We start from the raw sequence: 22,097 nt of genomic DNA, 5'->3' as shown, positions 1-22,097 counted from the left end.
GGTATCTTATTTACAGACTGTGAAATTCTATTTGCTTAAAGGTCGAATGGAGGCAATATCGTGGACGTCGCGACGCTGCGGGCGGGAGATGCAATAAACGGTGCGGCCAGCGGAGCCGTCGCCAATTTAAAGAAAGCCCACTGAACCGAAAGACAAGCGCATTGGCGGCTCACGACCGCACCCGCACCCGTCTCTCTAAGGCTCTCATATAATTTTCAATCCAGCGAGCTTTAAAATCGATTGCTCTTTGTAAGTGTAAAACAAAACAAGGGTCTACCGTTTAACGTATAAAGATAATTTAACGATATTGTAAGACAAATTTCTTTGAAAGGGTTAAATTTTTTCTCTCAAAAACTTGTGTAATTTTTAGAAGTTTAAATACGTATCACTGACTCACTTACCTTTTAAACCGCAATACAAACAATATTGAGACCTACCGTTTAGTGTCAGGTCAGATGGATAAAGACACTATCCCGAAAGGTTAGCACAACGCCCTATCACCAAGTAACATCATAATATAAGAGAACAAATAAGGACATTTCAATATTAATAATATAATATAATCCTAAAGTTTAATTTACAATTTTGTAATCCAAGTTGAGTTAGATAAATCCGCGATATTTACAAATACGATTGGATAAGGTTTGGCAATTATAATTGTGCGTATAATGTTTTCATACAAAGTCCCCAAAGTTGTATGAGCAAATGTGTAATATATAGACGTATCTGTCTCCTTAATACCTGTTTAATGAAAGGGTTGATCGTAAATCTACACGTTTAAACTTCATACAGCGTCCTATTCGGCTTCGCTCCCGCCAACGGTTCGTAATTAATGTGCTACGATCATAGAGAAAGTTTACAACTGTATTGAAACTACATAAGTATGAAAGTTTGCTCTGAGGTGAGAGTGCTCGAGTTCAACTCTAATCTAATACGAGTTAAAATATGTTAATACGATTAATTATATGTGATCAAGGAAATATTCGAATAGTGTGGTCGAGCGCCGCGCAAAGTTTTAATATGGCTACATTTTACCTTCGAATAACTTCGAATACTTAATCTACGCTCTTAAACTTGATTTATTTGACTAACCGCATAATATTTTAATAGTCAAATTTTAATAAATCTGAAGATATACGCTTATTACACTTTATTTTAAAAATTTGTTTTATTTTTAATAAAGTTTTACTATTAATATAGTGAAAAATAATACTGATAAATATATATATAATCAATACGATAATAATACTTACATGATTTTTAATTTTAATAATTCTAACAAATTTATCCTAATACTGCAGATTCTCTTTAGTATGCGAGACTCAAATTTTAAGTTTAATTAAAACTATAATTGCTTGCTAAAAATGGTCGAGATCGCGGTCAATATTTACAATTTTCATATCACAATATAATTAAAAAAAAAAAACATCTAGCTTAATAATTTGTCATATTGATCTCTTTATATTTTATTGAAATACTTTATCGCATAAAAGTAAAGTAAAATAAAATGAACAAAATTTAGTATAAATTAATTTTATTGTCTCCAACGTCAAATATAAGTGCAAAATTTCAATTTCAAAAATTCAGTTCAATAGGTCTCAAACTGGTCTTCAACTGGTTTCAAATTTAGCTACTAGATTTGACCAATTAAACAAACAATTACAAAAGTAGGTTTAAGCTGTATATATCATAGATCTTTAATTAATTATTTATATATCATAGATAATGTGCATTTTATATATATTTTTATTTTTAAATAAAATATTCAGTTCCAAATAAATTTGAAATTGTATTATATTTACTAAACAATAGCTTATTTAAACACCTACGTCAGTTTATTCCCACGAGAATATTTTATTGACCAAAACTATATTTTATTATTGGATTTATGAGTAAATAAAATAATTTTTATACTTTAAGCTTTAAGTTATTAAAGCAAACTATGATTCAATTAAATTGTTACATTTTGATACATTGTAGTAGTGCTTTTACAAGTCACGGACTTTATAACTAAAGTTATATAGCGCAAGGGTCTTAAAATAATTATTTTGATAACATTTTCATTTTTGTGCTATTGAGATTATTTTTTGATGATAACTATATAAATATACTACCCTAGTTGATATCTTAAATTCTATGAAGAGAATGTATCGGATTAGACTACACTGTAATCACTGAATAAGTAAAGAGAGCCGCAACCCTTTGCTCTCCAGGGAATTAGTGGCCGCTGTAATAATAAGCTTCTAAACAAACTACAAGTAATTAGAACAAGAACAACTATTACTTCGTCAAACAACTTAAGGCGATGGCGGTCTTGTTTTATATTCAATTATACAGAGCGGTCAATTAGACAGCAAATACCACGAGTGAGCCCAGTTCAAACGATCCGTTTAGTTAAAACGCCATAATTAACTTATCTTTGAGGGCATATTATTTTATCATATATTTCTATTCTTCCGTTCGCTTTGAATGTAAACATTATTTATGAACGTAGCGTAATCACTCAAAAGTGAATTAATTACACATATTAAGATTATTTATTAAACAAGGAATTCACAACGTGAACATTCACAATGCGTACATATGCAACGGAAGAGAAATTAGATTTGAGTCAATACTTTGTTTATAAAATTTGTAAGGTGAACATTCAGACGGCTAAATAGCGAATAAGTCACATTACCACGGGTACTTATCGAAAGGCTGCTAAAGAACGTAATGTATAGTAATGTAGTATAGTCGTAGTACCGCCCACTTTAGTACTGATCGTTACCCAAACAACGTTTTCAACAGAAATGATCCTTTTTCTATAATTTATTTCAAACTTGATTAGAAATTTCATCATTACATGTTGCCAAACTAAATAAATACTCTTACATACATACTCTTTCGGAGATAAGTAAAAATAACTGAATTAATATAATAATTATTCATGGCTAGATTATATACTAAAGATTTTTTTTTTATTTCGTTAATATGTTTTTGTGGCAATTCTATGTCAATGTTGTATTTTTATTAAAAATGAACAAAATTAAACTCAAAATGAAACAATTTTAGCGCCGCAAAACAACGATTCATATAAGTATGAATGGATTATACTGTAAAGATTTGGTTGTTATGTTAAGCGAAGTTTTTCGTTTAGATTAAACTCAAATCGGATCTGGTACGGTACTGGTACGGTATTACGTTGAATTATTATTGTAAGAAAAGTTATTGTATGTTTTTTCTTAAATCAAACCTATATATATGATAATAAATAATTATATTATATTCCTTTGTAAACTACAATATGCAATTAACACTTTTTAATACAATAATATTTATATTTTTGAACATCATATTTTGAAATATTATTCAGAAAATGTATATTCATTTTATCATTAATATGTTAAATATAAGTTAATTTTTTAGTGTCCGTAAAAATTTGAACACAAAAACCTATTAAGTAATTTTACGTGATAAAAAATATAAATATATTTTTATACAATAAAAGTTTCAATGCTCTTAATTTATTTAGTCGGTCTGTTTCTTGTTTAGACAGACCAAAAGTCATGTAAGATTTCTAAGCGCTACAAATAAGAGATTTCATGATCAATAAATGAAAATATCAAAAACAAATATTTTTCCACGTGTGACCTACATTTGCAAAACTGTGAATGATTTTTTTTCACGAACTTCATCGAGTGGTTCATCAATGAAAACTTCTCTTACTTTAGGTTTTTAAATAATTTTCAATTTAATTTATACCAAGTAGCTTCTTGTAGTATTGTTATACTTGTAAATGCAATGTTTTATTATAATTATAAATTTAGAAACAGCAATCAAATACTTCTATCAATCAACTAATTTTATTAATAAATAATAAAAATACTATTAGCTTGATAAAAATACTTTTCGCTTTCCGCTAGTAAAGTTTAAAAACCGAATTAGATCAACTGAAATTGGATAGTGATCTAATTTCAGTTGATCGTAACTAAGATGGGCAAGTTATACGCAACGGAAAAATACGATATGATATGATATATCATGTCCTATCACAACTGCGTGATGTATTTAACTTTCATCTATCATCATTGTCACCACTCGATCATTAGTGATGTTTGTTTCTTACTCGGACAGAAACATCGAATTGCTATTAGGCTTCACCAAACTTTCGCCAGGTATAACCTGTTCTCTACGGCTCAAACAGACTGTGTTCCTTATTCACAGTGCATTAAGAGTTAAGTGAACTGTAGACCTATATTTACGCTGCAGAAATTAATTAAAATTATTTAATATAAATTAAATTTTCGAATACGGAAATTATTTACTTATATAATTATATAATATGTAATTTTAAGTAAGCGTTTATTTTATAGGTCCACAAATTGTATTGATTCTATATTAATGGCCGAACGGGAAAATAATATTTTTAAAAGTATCAAAACTGTCATATCGCTGTCATTCTTGAAAGTTTCCGTTTTATTTCGGTATGAAGAAGCGAAATAATGTTTTGCGCTTAAAAAGAAACGACATTAAATATTTATTTCCACTCAGCCATCTTTTTTTAAAGTGATTAATAAATCGTAATTGGAAATTTCATATTACTTCATATTTTGATGCGATTTTTAAAATAATTTATTAAATTTGATATTCGGAAGTAGCATCAATTGTTTTTGGATAAATAATTATATGAATTTGTGTTTATTTATCATTTATTGTATATTTTATCATACAATGATAGTAAAAACTAATAATTTGATGTTTGAAAATATTTGGATATTATAACATTGAAATATAACACAAATTTGTATCTACATAATGGTTTCTTTGTCAAATACACAAAAACGATGACTTTGTAATTCTAAATGAAAAATATTTTCCTTTATATTATAATACTTCATTCGCGTAGGCTCTTACAAGCATATTTGTATCGTCATGCTACATAAATAAATTGAATGTAATGCCACGTACTATCCAAGTGCATAGACAAAATGTTATTGTTTTATGAACAATAAAAGTATTTGGTAAAAGATTCGAGTATTTTGACTTCGTATAAAACTTTAAAACTTTATACAGCTTTTCCGTAAGTTATTGTTCTTTGAGAGAGCACTATTTCAAAATGTTTCAGGTTTTGTTATGTTGTTTGCAAAAGAGAACTGTTATAACGACTCCTGTAAGTAGCATTATTATTAAAGTTAAATTAAATCATTTAATATTAATAATTTGGTTGCGGAATTTTCGTAATATTGTGTTCTTTTGCCGATATAGATGGTTATATAAACGCAACTAACTATTCAATAGAGCTTACACTCCTATTTTCTACTTGAGTTTTATTTCACAGCTTTTAATATAATGCGTTTCCACAATTTTAACCGTAAAATCCTACTTTTCTGACACAATACGGCTCGTGGATAATTCACAATAAATCTGATTGAATATTTACGAGAAGTCACGCAAAACAAATATTAAAAGATGTAAACATGGATTACATACATTTATGGCGTATGATTTTTTATAGTTACGCTTAAAATATTAAATAGAAATTTAATATTGCTATTCATTATGGAAATAAATAATAACAATGGTATAGTTGAGCTGAACACTCAACTTAATGACGTTTTGTAAAGAAACCTTTTGAAAAACATTTTTTTTATATTAAAAACGTAACAAGATTTTCGAGTGACATGTAAAAACAATGCATTATATTTTCCGAATTGTATTTCGTATTAATTTTACAATACAATGACTGCGTCCATTATGATGAAACACATCAGAAATGGATTGTGCATGTATTAATATTAATCGAACGCTTGTGCGATAAATCAAGAATAACACTTGGCTAAAAATATTTTCGTAACAGAAATTTCTTGGCGCGTATTTAAGTAATGCGGTTAGTATCACTAGACCGACTGTATGAGCGTGAAAGAAACAAATGCACCAGCTACAGGTGTTATTATTAATTAAATTCTATAATAGTGTTTTTTTACAGGTACTACATCTAAAAATATATCTAATATATAAAATATGCCGTAATGATTGAGGTATTCGATTTAAATTTTTTCATATTTTGCCAAAAAATTTGATGTGGCATTTTTTCATATTTTTTAAAAGGCGTAAAAATACATACCTGTTTCAATAGAAAACTCATTAATCACTTTTTTTTAGGTTTTAGTAAATTTAACTGTATTAGAAAAATTAATGAATATTAATATTATTTTCCCAAAAAAAAAAATTGGAAAAAATGTAACAGAACTTTTCACGCTCACACTGACGGAAACGTGTCAATTAATGCTGTTGCCCCTAAATTTATTTTTCCATAAAACATTCGACCGACGTGTTTGAGAAAAATATAGGTAAACTTGAACTATTCACAGTTAATATCACCGTTACATGCAATCCTACAATTTCATTTCTAGCTATTAGTGTAGCAATTCTTATCTTATCGACATTTTCGTACATTAATACAAAACATTACGGCCGTACTTCGACGAATCTGACCCGTTGAATAAAAATAATCGGGCGAAATTTCGCACTGAAATCTTTTGCACGGTCAGGTCGATTAATCTGTTTGTTGTTTTTATCGAGGGTCGAAAGCGGTGAACGGAGAGCGACACGACGGCGCCGCGCGGCCGACGGCGGCCACTCGTGGCCCCGCGAAGTGCATCCGAGGCGCGCACTCCACTCGAAAAACTTTACGTTCCCGAAATAAACTTTTCGCAACGCGCGCTATCGATCACGACGAAGAAGCAGATCACAAACGCGAAGACGCTCTGGCTTACTAACCCTGAGCGATGTGTGGTTCGGGTCCGGCTCGGAGATCGGCTGCGGGAGCACTCGCGCGGTTGCGATCGGGAGCACTGACTTGAGCACTTTGGACATGTAAAGTCGGAGCGGACACGTGATGAGAGCGCGCGGCGCGGCCGGCGTCGGCGCGAGAGGAGCGGCGCGGCCGAGTGAGCGCGAGCGGAGAGTCCCCACGCGCCCCACGCGCCCCACGCGCCAGCCAGCGCGCGCACGGCCCGCCCCGCATCGACCGCCACCCCCACCCCACCGCTACGCCACCGCCCCCCCGGCCCAGCGCCGCGACGCCCGACTGTTTTTCTCTCGGCACCGACCGGGGGACGCACCTGATTTTTTCCGTGATATTTTTTCCTCCCTCTCCTCGCGACGCGATCCGTTCGCTTTCATTACGGCTTCGAGTTTGATTTATCACCGCGGCGGCTCTGAAATATTCTTGGGATGGAACCGGCTGTCGAACTCTTACCTCCAATTAGCATTGATTTATCGAAATTATAGGTTTGATAATTATGAAACTATAATCTTAAAAGAGTTGATTGAAAATATGTTTTTGAAGTTTCTAATTATTTACAAGAAAAAAATAAAAACGGAGTAATGTACGAAAAGCAGTTTTATTATTTTTTTTCAAGAAAAAAACTAACTTGATAGTTATTAAAGTTTAAATTTATATGAAGATTGAAGTTTCATATTTAATTTATGCATTTTTATTGCGAGACAACTTCTCGATGTATAAGCTTAATTTAAAAAAAAAGTAATATGTTAAATAAATAAGAAATTTTTGTTTCCATATAAATTAGTCAAGCTAAAAATTCATATGTCGAATCAGTCATTTTATACACGTAACGATCAGCATACGTTAGGCGTAGCACCTGCCTACGGCGTAGCTCGGTACCTTCGCTGCATATCGGGAGGGCATCTCCGCTGATTGGTATGCGCCGGCCACTCGGCCGCTTGCATCTCCTCAACAACTAACATATTTGGCTACGATTCAATTTTAATGTTTTCATATTTGTGTCATAACTTTCAGTAAGAGGAAAACAAAAAGTGGCGCGACGGGAGCAAGAAGTTATTTGTAAACGTTGACGTCTCGGTATTTTCATGCAAAGTATGAGGCACCCTTGTTCCATTTTCAAATTGTTTTGGTGGTATGTGGTTTCGTTTTAGTTTTGCGAAGAGCTATGTTTTCGAGATTCTGTTGTAAGTAGCTATTGCATATGTTGCAATAAAACTTTTAAGACAGTGACGAATGCAATATGGACTTGGCATAAAATTGTAAAACTTTAATAGTTTCTTAATAATTCATGTTTCTTTTCTGTATAACAGACGACGAGTATATATTGTGATTCATGTATATTTTCATAATCTTACAAAATTTACAAGGTGTTATAATATTTATGTAAATAAACATTCATTTTAAAATCCATTGAAATAATACAAATAATATAGATAGAGATTGAAATTAATCAAATGTATTATATCAGTAACGCAAAAAAATATGCAATGACTTGCTTAATCATTAAGTATCATTAATCATTGCTTAAAGAAATAGTAATAATTACATAAACACTAAGTTTTTTGTATAAAAAATATCTATAAATCTCTGTATGCCGACAGACTGTGATTTCAGTCCGGGCTATCTTTGCGAGGTCGTTAAATTCTAAGCGAGACAAGTGACACTAAATAGAAAACTCAGTTACAGAGAAAAGCGTCTACCTGCAGTTTTCTTTAGTTTATTTTTTACTACAATATCCCATTATTGTATAGTATTTATCAACACTGATATTGACAATTTTTTAGTACTAGCAATAGTTTAAAAATTGATTCCTTTTAAGCGTTTTGTGGAATAATTGTTAAACAGTTATTTTATACTCAATAAAAAAGGACGAACGATTTAATTAAAAAAAAAATAGTGACCAATATAAAACCTCAATTTTTAAATGAACAAAAATCATAAATCAATGTAATTACACAGCAATATTTTTATCAATAAATTTGGATCTACTTTGCTTAATGTACTTTTAACCCAAAGTATTGTTACGCTTAGCATTGAAGTAAGAATTTTATTGATAACCCAAATTAATATTTTTTATAAATGTATGTGATCAGACAGTTATTTGAGTTGCTCGAGACTAGCAAGCTCTGATCGTCACTTTTCGCAGGTTAAATAAAAAACATACATATGTTGAGCACAAAATATGAAGGATTCTCTAGTATTAATTGTTTTTTAATAAGTAGAATATATTTTAAAAATAAATAAAGTTCTTATCAAAATTTTTAAATCATTCATCTTATTAATTATTTGTAAAGCTATCGCCGGGATACGAAAAGTTGATTGTAATGACAAGAATGAGAACTAAAACAAACAAAGAACAGATATGAACTGAATTGAAAGAAATTTATAAATTATAATCATAACATATTCGTACATTATTTACATTTTTATGTAATTTCGTGTGGAGAAATTTATAAATAAATAAACTTATAATTAAGTGATAAATGCAAAAATATCTAAGATATTTTACTAAAGGATTATTTAAAAAAATATAAGACAAGTATTATCTTTAAATCAACAGTTATGGCTACTGGTAGATAGTATCTATAAAACCGGTTTAACCTGAACCCAAAGGAGATATTAAAATAAATGCAAGTGGAGTCCAGTCGCGAGCTAGTAAATAAAGAAATAATAATAACATTTTTATTTGACACTGAGTGCCATAGTGGCAGTAACATACGTTGATAGCTCCAGCGTAATGTCAAAGCAAACGTCAAAGTCGTAACTTGGCGGCGTTCATTAAAAAAGCCCACAAAACGGTTTGTACAACATGCTTTCCGACAGCGGAGCGGTAGAAATTAAAAATAATCACCGGTACGCGGCACGAAAGCAGAGATATGAAAAATAAGGGTAAGCTTAGACATGAGACGAACTGGTTCCAAAAATTATTATGTTTGCATTTAAAATATTTACTTTTTTATTTTTTTAGTACTAACATTTACATAGTTAAGTTTTTATAATTAGGCAAATTTGGATTTCAAGACCTTATGCCAAGCTGAATGCAAATTTTTATCTTTATTTATGTTTTTACTTGACACATTTTGGAGGTTAACAGATCGAACTATTATAATATATGTATTAATAACATATCATAAATAATAAATTTATTTCTATACAAATTTAAATTTCGAGCTTTAACTTGCGGTAATCATTTAAAATTACATTTAAAATGTAAATTGTCTTAAAGCTGTATTGAATGATGTGTGCACTTCTTCTAAGGGCGTATCTACCTGCGACCGGGTCAGAATATACGGGTCTGGGATTACATAGGGCTGGAGTCTTACGTGATAGTAGTAGAAAGCTGAAACGCCTTTTGTTTGTATAGCAGCCATGATTAATTATGCGCTGCGTGTAGTGACAACGACGACTTTCCTGATGTGCACGAGAATGTCAAAACTCGTCATTTCTAGATATTGTGAAAAAATATTCTTACGTCAAATGATATATGAAAGAGTTTCTTTTATGAAATTGGTAGGCGTACCAATTGTTTGTATGTGGTCACCAAGGATTATATATATTGGTGCAGAAAAAAAATTAAGCCAGAACATAACAATAGTAAGTATTACTGTTTGGTGGTTCTACCACTATGTGATGAGAATGACTAGGGAAATAACAATTAATTTCTAGGGTCACCGTCATCGAAATCGATGAGAAGGACTATATGTGATAAGTGAGTACCACATAAAAGTAATTTTAAATAAACAATAAATAATATATGCTTGAGCTGTATATTATTTATTTTGATACGATTTTTGTATATCAATAAAATTTATCATGACGATGTTCTCGTTATTTTGTGATTATATTATTTTTTTACTATAGATAGATTATTATCGTTAAATATAACTAAATATTTATAATAATGTATCAAAATGTAAATATTTTTGATGTATCTAATATATTTATTGTTACATTTAACAGCCTAAAGCTGTCCACTGTACGGTTGTTCCGACTCGTTAAGGACGTAAGCGGTCGCATAGCAATTCCTAATCGAATCACAATCCACTGACGTAACGACAGCCTTTGGCTGGCAACCCTTGGGGACAATGCATCGTACTGTCCTTTAGTCTATCTTTGAGGTATATTCTACTCTGATGATTCGTACCTATATTGAGACTTGATTAATATGATAATGTTATATTTAAGTACGGAAGATTTTTTTTTTCACGATAATATATAAAGGTCACCTTTCATGATAAATATGATTTAATATCAAAAGTCAAACTTTAATTAGAAATTGTTACAAAATATGACAGAATATTTTATAATTAATTCAGAGAACATATTTACTTATAATATTATATAAATAGTTTATTACGTACTGGGACTATATATATATAGTCTTTGCAAGTAAATTTTAAAGTTTTATATCATGCACATTCTTTAGTACATGTAATACATAAGTTTAGGTAAATTTTAATAAAAAACATTGCAGATTTACTTAAACAATAAAGTTGAACATTTAATTTGAATTATAGAAATTAAAACGAATACTTAAGCAATTCTAAAACAGTGTCAAGAAAGATTAAACGTTGAAAGTTGATTTAAGCATATTTCCGCGATCCACTAATCTGAATAACTTTAAAGCCTCTATAATGCAAGTAATTAAACGATGATCTAACTTAAATCGGCGTGATTAGAGGACGATCGGCGAACCTGATAGTGAGGAACAGATAAAACTCTCATCAAATACAATCAGCGGTCGCCTGGACAGGGCTTAAGCTAGGCCTCACTCGCCATTTCCTCCGACCAAATTTCATTACCACTTGCTCCTACTATAATCCCCTGGACCAATGCCTTAATCTACCCACTCTTGTCCGATTCCTCTTCCTCAAAGAGCCACTTTTACATATAATCCATTTTTAATTGCCCTCTGACATTATGAAATTTTCAAGCGAAATTAATTACAAGAACAAGTTTCGAAAACAGCAATGATAACTGATTTTAAAATCTTAATATTTATTTAAGAATTTATGATGTGTTTTGTTGCCGTGTGGTGACGGCGACGAATATCACCACCCCATCTCATCCCGTGGGGGGCGTAGAAGTCGACCCGAGGGAATATACACCAGAGAACGGGCAGCAGCGTCTCTCTGAGTACTATGACTAACTTACTGCGATCGCCAACCCGTCTGCCAAGCGTGGCGATTATGGCATATCCCCTCATGATTCGCGCAACTAAACCACGGCCCCTAGTCCCCGGCAGCCCTGCTATTCCTAGCCTTGGTAACAGCTGTGGTAACGGCGGGGCAGGGGGTGCTAAGAATCCCCGGCAGATTTCGTGTTACCAACACCGACGACCTCTGGCCCTGGCAACATATAACACGCGTACACTGCGGACCGACGAGAAGATCATCGAACTGGAGGAAGAATTGAGCAGGTTACACTGGGATATCGTCGGATTATCCGAAGTCCGAAGACAGGGGGAGGATACGATGATCCTGAAATCCGGTAACCTTCTCTATTTCCGAGAGGGCGATCAACTGTCTCAAGGTGGTGTCGGGTTCATAGTCCACAAGTACCTCGTTAACAACGTTGTGAAAATCGAGAGTGTGTCGGCTAGGGTGGCGTACCTTATACTCAGAATCACCAAGCGGTATTCTTTGAAGGTCATACAGGTATACGCGCCGACTTCGACACACTCCGACGATGAGGTTGAGGTCATGTATGAGGATTTATCTAAAGCCATACATACCAACAAGACTCATTTCACTGTTGTAATGGGGGACTTCAACGCGAAGCTGGGCAAACGATTCGGTGATGAGTTAAAGGTGGGACCTCATGGAATTGGAGACCGCAACACTCGGGGCCAGATGTTGGCCGACTTTATGGAGAAGGAGGGACTCTTTATGATGAACTCCTTTTTCAAGAAGCCAGGTCAGCGTAAATGGACCTGGGTGAGCCCTGATGGGAAAACCAAGAATGAGATAGACTTCATCTTGTCGACGAGAAGACAAATATTTAATGACGTCTCCGTGATCAATGCAGTCAAAACTGGGAGCGATCACAGACTCGTAAGAGGCTCGTTAAATATCAATGTTAAACTCCAGAGGTCCCGACTGATGAAGTCTACGCTCCGACCATCACCTCTTCAAATCCGAAATCCCGAAGCCTTTCAGCTCGAACTCCAAAACCGATTCGATTGCCTAGCAGACTGCGAGGAAGTGGACACATACAACGACAGGCTTGTGGAAACTGTCCGTACGGCTGGGTCTAAGACCTTCAAGACCAGCCGTACAAAAGGAACCAAAAAGATCTCTGCCTCTACCCTACGGCTTATGGAGGAAAGACGGAAAATGATTCTGACGTCCCCAGCTGATGCTGCCGGCTATCGGCTGATCAACAGACGGATTTCAAAGTCTCTAACTCGCGACACTCGCCAATTTAATACAATGCGCATTAAAGAGGCCATCGAGCGGAACAAAGGCTCTAAAGTGTTCGCCAGAGATCTGTCTGTTGGTCAGAGTCAACTGACAAGGCTGAAAACTGAGGATGGCAGAATAGTCACGTCAAGATCTGAGCTGTTGGAAGAGGTTGAGAAGTTCTACGGTCAGCTGTACACGACAGCTCAATCACCTGTCAGTAGTCATGCTGCAGATCCCAGAGCAAGACTAACCCGACACTACACTGAAGATTTTCAGGACGTCAGTCTTTTCGAGATTAGAATGGCTCTCGGACAACTCAAAAACAACAAGGCACCTGGTGATGATGGTATTACAGCCGAGCTTCTGAAGGCGGGTGGTACACCGATCCTCAGGGCTCTTCAGAGGCTTTTTAACTCCGTCATTGCCAAAGGTCAAACGCCAAAAGCATGGCACAGAAGTGTGGTGGTACTTTTCTTTAAGAAGGGTGATAAAACCCTTCTGAAGAATTACAGGCCCATCTCACTGCTGAGTCATGTTTACAAGTTGTTTTCGAGAGTCATTACGAATCGTCTCGAGCAAAGGCTTGACGACTTCCAGCCACCCGAACAAGCCGGATTCCGGAAAGGCTTTAGCACCATAGACCACATACATACGCTGCGGCAAGTTATACAGAAGACTGAGGAGTATAACCAGCCACTTTGCTTAGCGTTTGTGGACTATGAGAAAGCCTTTGATTCGATCGAAACCTGGGCTGTGCTGAATTCTCTTCAAAGGTGCCAAATTGATTATCGGTATATCAGGGTGTTAAAGTGCTTGTACGAGAACGCCACCATGTCGATCCGACTCCAGGATCAGAACTCAAAACCTATCCAACTGCAGAGAGGTGTAAGACAGGGAGACGTGATATCTCCGAAACTGTTTACCGCTGCATTGGAAGATGTTTTCAAGCTTCTGGACTGGAACGGACTTGGCATCAATATTAACGGCGAGTACATCACTCATCTTCGATTTGCCGATGACATTGTAATTATGGCTGAGACCTTGGAAGACCTCGGCACTATGCTCGATGACCTCAGCAGGGTTTCCCAACAAGTGGGTCTAAAAATGAACATGGACAAGACGAAAATCATGTCGAACATCCATGTTGCACCCACTCAAGTCAAGGTTGGAAATTCTGCACTCGAAGTTGTAGACAACTATGTCTACCTAGGTCAGACCATCCAACTAGGTAGGTCCAACTTCGAGAAAGAGGTAAATCGTCGAATTCAACTCGGCTGGGCAGCGTTCGGGAAGCTACACGATATCTTCTCATCCCAAATACCGCAGTGTCTCAAGTCGAAAGTCTTCGACCAGTGTGTGTTGCCAGTGATGACGTATGGATCAGAGACGTGGTCGCTCACAATGGGCCTCATAAGAAGGCTCAAGGTCACTCAAAGGGCAATGGAGAGGGCTATGCTCGGAGTTTCTCTGCGAGATCGAATCAGAAATGATGAAATCCGCAGGCGAACCAAAGTAACCGACATAGCCCGAAGAATTGCTAAATTGAAGTGGCAGTGGGCGGGGCACATTGCTCGCAGAACCGACGGCCGCTGGGGCAGAAAGGTTCTCGAGTGGCGACCACGAACCGGAAGACGCAGCGTGGGCAGGCCCCCTACAAGGTGGACCGACGACTTAGAACGAGTCGCGGGAAGCCGTTGGATGCGGGCAGCGCAAGATCGGCCAACGTGGAAATCCTTGGGGGAGGCCTTTGTCCAGCAGTGGACGTCTTTCGGCTGATGATGATGATGATGATGATGATGTGTTTTGAATAAGTCGTTTTGTTTATTGTAAGCGACGTTTTATATTTATTGCTAGATATTTTCTTTAGGTTATAGAACACTTATCTCCGTGAGTAACTCCAAACTCCATATTTTATACGTTAATCATAAAATATGTTTTATTCTAAGTACCTAAATCTAATGCTTCGTTTGTTTCAAAACATAAAATATGAAAAATGTAACCTCGGGATGAGTATTGTATCATGTCATTGTAATCATTACTTATTATTAGTTACTATAACTATTTTTCAATATAATTGCATATTATTAAATTATCAAAAGCAATTCGATATAATAATGTATATATTATACCAACCATAACCTCTTTCTAGTTATTGTTATTAATTTTTTGAAAATGTCATATGTAGGTTTTTTTTATATAGAATAGAAAGGTGGACGAGCATGTGGGCCACCTGATGGTAAGTGGTCACCAATGCCCTTAGACATTGGCATTGTAAAAAATGTCAACCATCGCTTACATAGCCAATGCGCCACCAACCTTGGGAACTAAGATTTGATGTCCCTTGTTCCTGTAATTACACTGGCTCACTCACCCTTTAAACCGGAGCACAATAATACCAAGTACTGCTGTTTTGCGGTAGAATATCTGATAAGTAGGTGGTACCTACCCAGACGAGCTTGCACTACCACCAGTGCTGTCGAATCGAATTCTAGGAAAAGTATCACATATATACTAATACTAAATGAGGGAATTGTAGCTCATTAATTATTATACCACAAAAATAATAAGGTAACTTAGATACATAATATCAATTATATTATTTGTGTATCTAAGCAATAGTAGTAATTTAAAAATGTATTTAAAATTTAATACTATTTTAGATTGTTAAAAATTAATGTATAATGTTCATGACGCGCTTAGAACATAGAACTAATATCAACAGCCATACACACTAACTACAATCAATTAAGGGAGAATTACTATATAGTATATATATTATTATAATTTTATTTGTTATTGATGTATTATAAAAGTAGTGATTTTTTAACTATTAAAGGTTTTACTAAAATAAAACACTTTCTTAGTAAATTATTTAATAAATGTTGCAATATCATTAAATAAATCCAACCATTCTGACTTATTCGAGTGGAAATACAGTGATTAACATATTTATATATAGTTCGTGTTACAAGTTTTTGTGTTACGAAAAATCAACCAATTTTCGTTACGCGATTGTACAAAATTTATTAAATTGCTCTAACAATTTGACAGCATAAATGGAAAAACAAATAACTTTTCTGAAAGCTCTTAGCGTTATGGATCGTCAGTTTATCGCAAACTGGTCGTCAGTTTAGTATTGACTGTGAAATAAAATACGTATCGGAACGAAAAAAAAATACAAAATCCAGGTGTAAAATACTGCGAAATCACAGAATCTATAACACGTAAACGAACGTATAGGGTTAGACAAAAACGATGAACGTTCGAATCGAAGTACAAAATTCCATTTGGATCCGTCTAGAGGAAATGAAGCAATTAATTCGGCAGATGGCGCTGCCGTGCGAGTATTAATCATCAACTAATCGTCACTGCAGTCTTCGATTAATCTAGCCTCGATTCACACCGGTGACGTCGCATATCGATGCCATATGGACTGTTATTTTTTACCTTTGTTATTTTTTACTTTAGTCGATCATAAATGCAATGCAGTTCTATATCAGAGGTGTGTCTCGCGTTTATTTTATTTATTGTTTAACTCATAATAAATAAATATTGATGACATATTTTGTACAACATAATTTTAATTTGCCAGGTGGACTTATATTTAAATATTTATTCATATTTATATTTATTTTCTGTATAGTATTTGTCACTACCACAACTAACTATTTTACATAAGGGAAATATGCAATATCCAAACAAACAACAAACGAGAATGTAAGCTACTATTGTTAAAGAAAAAAATATATATATTAAAAGAAGACAAATTTATTATTCATAAGCCGAGATAAGCGAGTGTATGTTGATCTTAAATGACTTACATGTTTAACTCAAAAAGAAAAACAAACGAAGTGAACAGTAATAAACATTTTACGTTCTTTATGTCATTTAATTTACTTTAAGAAATAGAGAACCAGGTTACCAGATGGTTATTGGTCACCTTGATCCGTAGACACCAGCATTACTAAAAGTAAAATCTATTCCAGAAGAGCCAAAATATTTTATACCGCTGGGTCAATGAAATTACATTACAATTTACAAAATTAAAATTACATTACAGAATTAAATCTTACTATACGAACTGATGAAACTTTTCAGAAATATGATCAATAAATTATTGATTTTTCTCACTTTGACTGAACTAGAATATAAAAAAAACTATTTTACTGATAGCTAGAATTTTAAGCTATCAGTCTAGCATTAGTAAATATACGGTAGGAATGCAGTCTCAAGAGATGTTTTTAAATTCGTAAAGTATACATTTGCATTTTTGTTTGTAAATAAAATTATACAAAGCAGTATAACTATATTATACACTTTCTGTATCAAATTATATTATCTGGCAGCCCTGCATTCTTCCACCATCAATGCATCGGAAATTATAGTAGTTCGCTCATGCTTCAAACAGGACCACAGCGTACAAAGTATTAATGTTTAGCGGTGGGCTAAAGTAGCATAAAAACTATCACCAACTTAATTAATAAATCATTTTTCCCGGTGGAAATATATTGCATACAATCTTACCTAAGTCCGAAGATATTTAGCTGTACGAGTATGTCCAACACATAATCTTCAAATCCTGAGAGATGAGACTTTGCCCAGTTTTGGAATATTTACGGGCTGACATTGTAATTTTTTTATTTATTTAAGCTGTACCGAGGATTTCGTATATGTGCATGGAATATTTATGGAAAAAACACATTTTTGAAAATATTGTCTATCTGTCTGTTTTTGCATGCATCACGGACCAGTTTTCGTGATGAATTTAAATGAAATCCAGCATGCTAATAGCTTATATACTGTCTTTGCATTTAGGACTCTTTTTAATCTGGAATTGAAAGGATAATCTAAAACTAGCTTATTATTTATAATAAAGCTATTTATTTATAAATAACTTAGATGTGTGCTTTTTAAATATAAAATAACGACTGAATATATATTATAATATATAGAAAAATAACTTATTTTTCTAGACTTCTTTGTCGGTAAAATATTAATTTTGAAATGTATATCCATTTTGCTTTACGTTAAATCTTGCAAAATTACTTGAATGTGTTAGAATTACTTATTTTATTTTCTTTTCAGTCACTTAGCATCATAACGTTACTGGCTGCGTGCACTAATGGTGACGTGTTTAGTTACCACATTTATCTATAAAATTAATTATAATAAACAATAGGTAAGAAGAGTTATTATTTCAAAAGAAACAAAAAAAAAACGTTTTAAAACTTATTGCTATAGCTATATTGTCGTTGTTTGTCAGTTGTCTCGATTTACCAAAAAAACGTAACATTATTTGTAAAGAACAAACAGACAATGGAAGTACATGGACAGAGAAGAAATTTGAGGGCTTAAGAACGAGTTAAACTCCTTTGTAAGCCTCCAAACTTTTCACAAAAGAGGGCCCGCATGATTTGTGAATGCGTGTAATTTTTCAGCCGTCATATTTTTTGTAACGTTTTTTCCGATCCACCGAATAAACTTTGCTATTGTATCGGTGCGACTTTTTGGCGTGTTTTACCTTTTTCTTAGTTCTCGGTTAAAGGAAGTTTGATAGTGTTTGACAGAAAAGCGGAGCTAGCTTTTGATTTTCTTTATGGACTTTAGTTTACTTTGGGAATTTTCAAAGTTAATATAACATCAATAAATCTACGTTTTATATTAAAGTAGATGCTTTATTCTATTCGTGGTCTTCAATAAATAATAGTAAAATTTGTTTATTTCTAAGCATTATTTCAATTTTTTTTACGATTATTATGATTTAACATATTTTTAACTTTACATTTAAAGTAAAAGTAATGTGATTAAATTTTATAGTGGAAATAAAATAAACATTTAATTATAATTTATAATAATTTCAACTAGTGAGTAAATAGTAATAAGTTGTTACAAATTCATATTTTAAGTTTTGTAAATGAAATGAGTAAATAATCCATTATGTCAGCTTAACTGTTACTTGATGCAAATCTCTTTTATAAATTTTAATCCTAAATAAAATGTGATATTGAAAAAATGGTTAGCACCCTACATAGACATGCTGTTGATTATTAGCTTGCGGCGATAGGCCGTTGCCGACTATCAACGCGTCTATCCAAGATTGACAGCTCTCGTCGAACTAAATAGAATTTTACAGCCTCCGATCAAATAACAATTTAAACTGAGATTTTAAGCGAAGACCTTACCTTTCAAATATTTAAGTATTAAACAACAAAGGTTTATTAAATAAAACTTTTTTTTCTACATTGTATAAAATATAGAGTATTTTTAAGATTCTCAGCATTTTATTTATAAAAATACAAATGAAATAATGATTCTTTATTTTTATGCAGCTATGCACAATGTACCTAATTAATTTTTTTTCACTTAAAAATAATGTATCTAATGTTACACTATTTTAAATAAATTATTGTATGGACTGATTGTGATTATAGTAATTTCAATTTGATTACCTTATGTAAATATTATGGTATGATAAATTAAAAGGTATAAAATACTACGTTAAGGTAGACGCGGAATATCTTTTAAATGACAAATTCATATTTAAAAAATCACGAAGTTTTAACTCCATTATATGAACGATGCATGACAAGATGCGTTCTTTATTATTAACTTACTTTAATATCTTGAAATTCGTATTTAATATTTAGTGTAAATGAATATTTGTTTATCAATTCATTTAATGTTAATCTTTATTGATTGCTATATGAGTAAATTGCTCATTTTCCATCTTTGAAGCCATAAATGGCTAAGACTGTTCTGAGTAGAGTTTGCGCCACTTTAATCCAAGCAATCCCCGTAGATTGTATTAAACAAAGGGGAATTAAGTAGCAGACAGCACAGCGAACCGAGCCGTGACCAACTCGAGTAACACTTTGTTCCACCTCGTACAGAACACGCTTATGTCACGTGTGATTTATTTTTAGTAGCGTAATAAGAAATATGATCGTCTTAGAAATCTCTCGTTCAAAATATACGGTTTCAATTTAATTGATGTATTTAATATTATTACTAAATTCTAAAATACTACTTATTATAATGGAAAGCTTTGCGTTTAAATTGTATCCAATACAAATCGGTTTACACTATGTGCGAGATACAAAACAAACTGATTAGGTAAATCAACACTACAGGCGCTTTCGATTACGATTTCAACCGAAACGGCAGCTGCTTAATTAACATAATCCAGTTTGGAAATAAGCAAAGTTAATTTTGTATAAACTTTAAACATTCCGTTTTAAAATTCAGACAGTTCAGCAGTCGCGGACGCAGGCCGATCATTTCGAATTCACTCGGTCATTTTTCAAAAACCGATTTCGCTTCCAACTACATTCATTTACACTTAATAATTGTGTTCGGTCGCGGCTGCTGACTCATTATCATATAAATGAGAGAGAAAAAGCAACGGTCGGCCATTAATCAAGAGAATGGAGCAACAACATTGGCTAATACACTTATCAACTTTAATTCAATAATCCGATGGCGCTCGCGCCGGCCTGCTGGACTTTCGTGACGTGAAAAATAACTGGGAATTGAACGCACGACCTCACACACTAATCCCAATTAATTGCAGCGCACCTACTACTTGAAAGTTACGAGCTTACTTTTAGTATGTTTTATTTTTTATACAACCTACTTGTATTTCCAGCGCAATGAATTTACTACTCTGTATATTTAAAAAAAAATCGTATAAATATATGACTATATTGCCTCACTAAAATTAAATAAAAATTAATGTTTATTTCAAATAATATATACGTTAAGGATTATTAGGATACTTTACAAGAAAACACCAAATATTTTGTGTATTTCCTTAAATAAATTGCAAACAAAATCGTCCCTTAGAGTTGTTTGGATACATATCAAAAACGAATCAAAGACAATCAAAACCGGTCAAAATTTGATAATTTGATCATAGATGAAAAGTGTAATAATGATACAATTATGGTAAAATAACTTTTACTTTTTATGCTATGTACCAAATATTTTAATTCCGTAAGTATAAAACTCATTTTCGGACTATAATTTGTTTACCTAACGCCTTAACTGAAATATCTAGATAATAAATGCGCTAACAAAAACTATGCTAAATTATGCAAGCGCATAAATAAAGATGTGACTACGGCGTAGCGATGTAGCATCTAGCGTAGCTCTACGAAGGTACATCCGTAGCGTCAGTTGTTGTACCTTGTACTATAATTCGGTGCTTCTAAACTCTTTAAAACTATTATCATAATTCTACGTTCACATTTTGTTATGGCGGTACTCGCTTTTGTTTTGTTAGGCACATAATACAACATAGTATAACTATATTGTTAGTAAATATATCATAGAGAAATTACCTATAAAAAGAGTTGTCACTATAATTCATGTATTAGCGTAATTACGTTTTAAAATGGTTTTGTTTAAAATACTTGGTATCGATGATTAATCAATAATAATTTTAATAACATAAAAATAATTAAAAGTATGTATAACAAATATGCAAATTAATATTTCATATATCTGTGAAATTAGATTCAGCGTTATAATATCAAAATCAAGTTCGTTCTAATTTCCAAAGCGGCGAACGTTAAGGTTTCGCGATCCAATTTCATGCCTTCGTGAACCCATGCACCAATGGTCTACCCACCAGAGAAATTTCACTAATACAAAGTTATGATTAATTGAGGCAATAATATGAGGACTATACTACATTGTTCGCTGAAATCTTGTGAGACAAAGACTGGCGCCGAACTTAGAAGACGCACTTATTCCTGTAAAATTTAAGATATATTTTGTTAACTTTTCGTAATAATAAATATACATTGCCAAGAATCATAATACACGTAGTAATTTTATTTACATTGTAATGAATTGACTTACAATATGTCCTAAAAAAACTAAATAGGAAAACAAATAATAAT

The 22,097-nt window shown here is 33.1% G+C and overlaps 1 protein-coding gene across 7 annotated transcripts in view; it reads right to left on the bottom strand.

Moving 5' to 3' along the window:
- LOC126770030 (RNA-binding protein Musashi homolog Rbp6) overlaps positions 1-22,097 on the bottom strand; it is a 487,537-nt gene that overhangs the window by 157,571 nt on the left and 307,869 nt on the right. Inside the window, exon 1 of one of the 7 annotated variants that reach the window (XM_050489159.1) lies at positions 6,763-6,922. The exons of 5 other annotated variants lie outside the window; for them this stretch is intronic. In XM_050489159.1, coding sequence (XP_050345116.1) covers positions 6,763-6,858 — 96 coding nt within the window. In that variant the 5' untranslated portion in view covers positions 6,859-6,922. Of the gene's footprint in view, positions 1-6,436; positions 6,625-6,762; positions 6,923-22,097 lie in introns of those variants that run through there. One more of the 7 variants, XM_050489160.1, reaches the window with a different exon arrangement.

This window comes from Nymphalis io, chromosome 8 (genome assembly GCF_905147045.1).
Source record: "Nymphalis io chromosome 8, ilAglIoxx1.1, whole genome shotgun sequence".
Lineage (NCBI taxonomy): Eukaryota > Metazoa > Arthropoda > Insecta > Lepidoptera > Nymphalidae > Nymphalis > Nymphalis io.
Note: the sequence above shows the minus strand (reverse complement) of the source record. Positions and strands in the feature narration are given on the sequence as shown.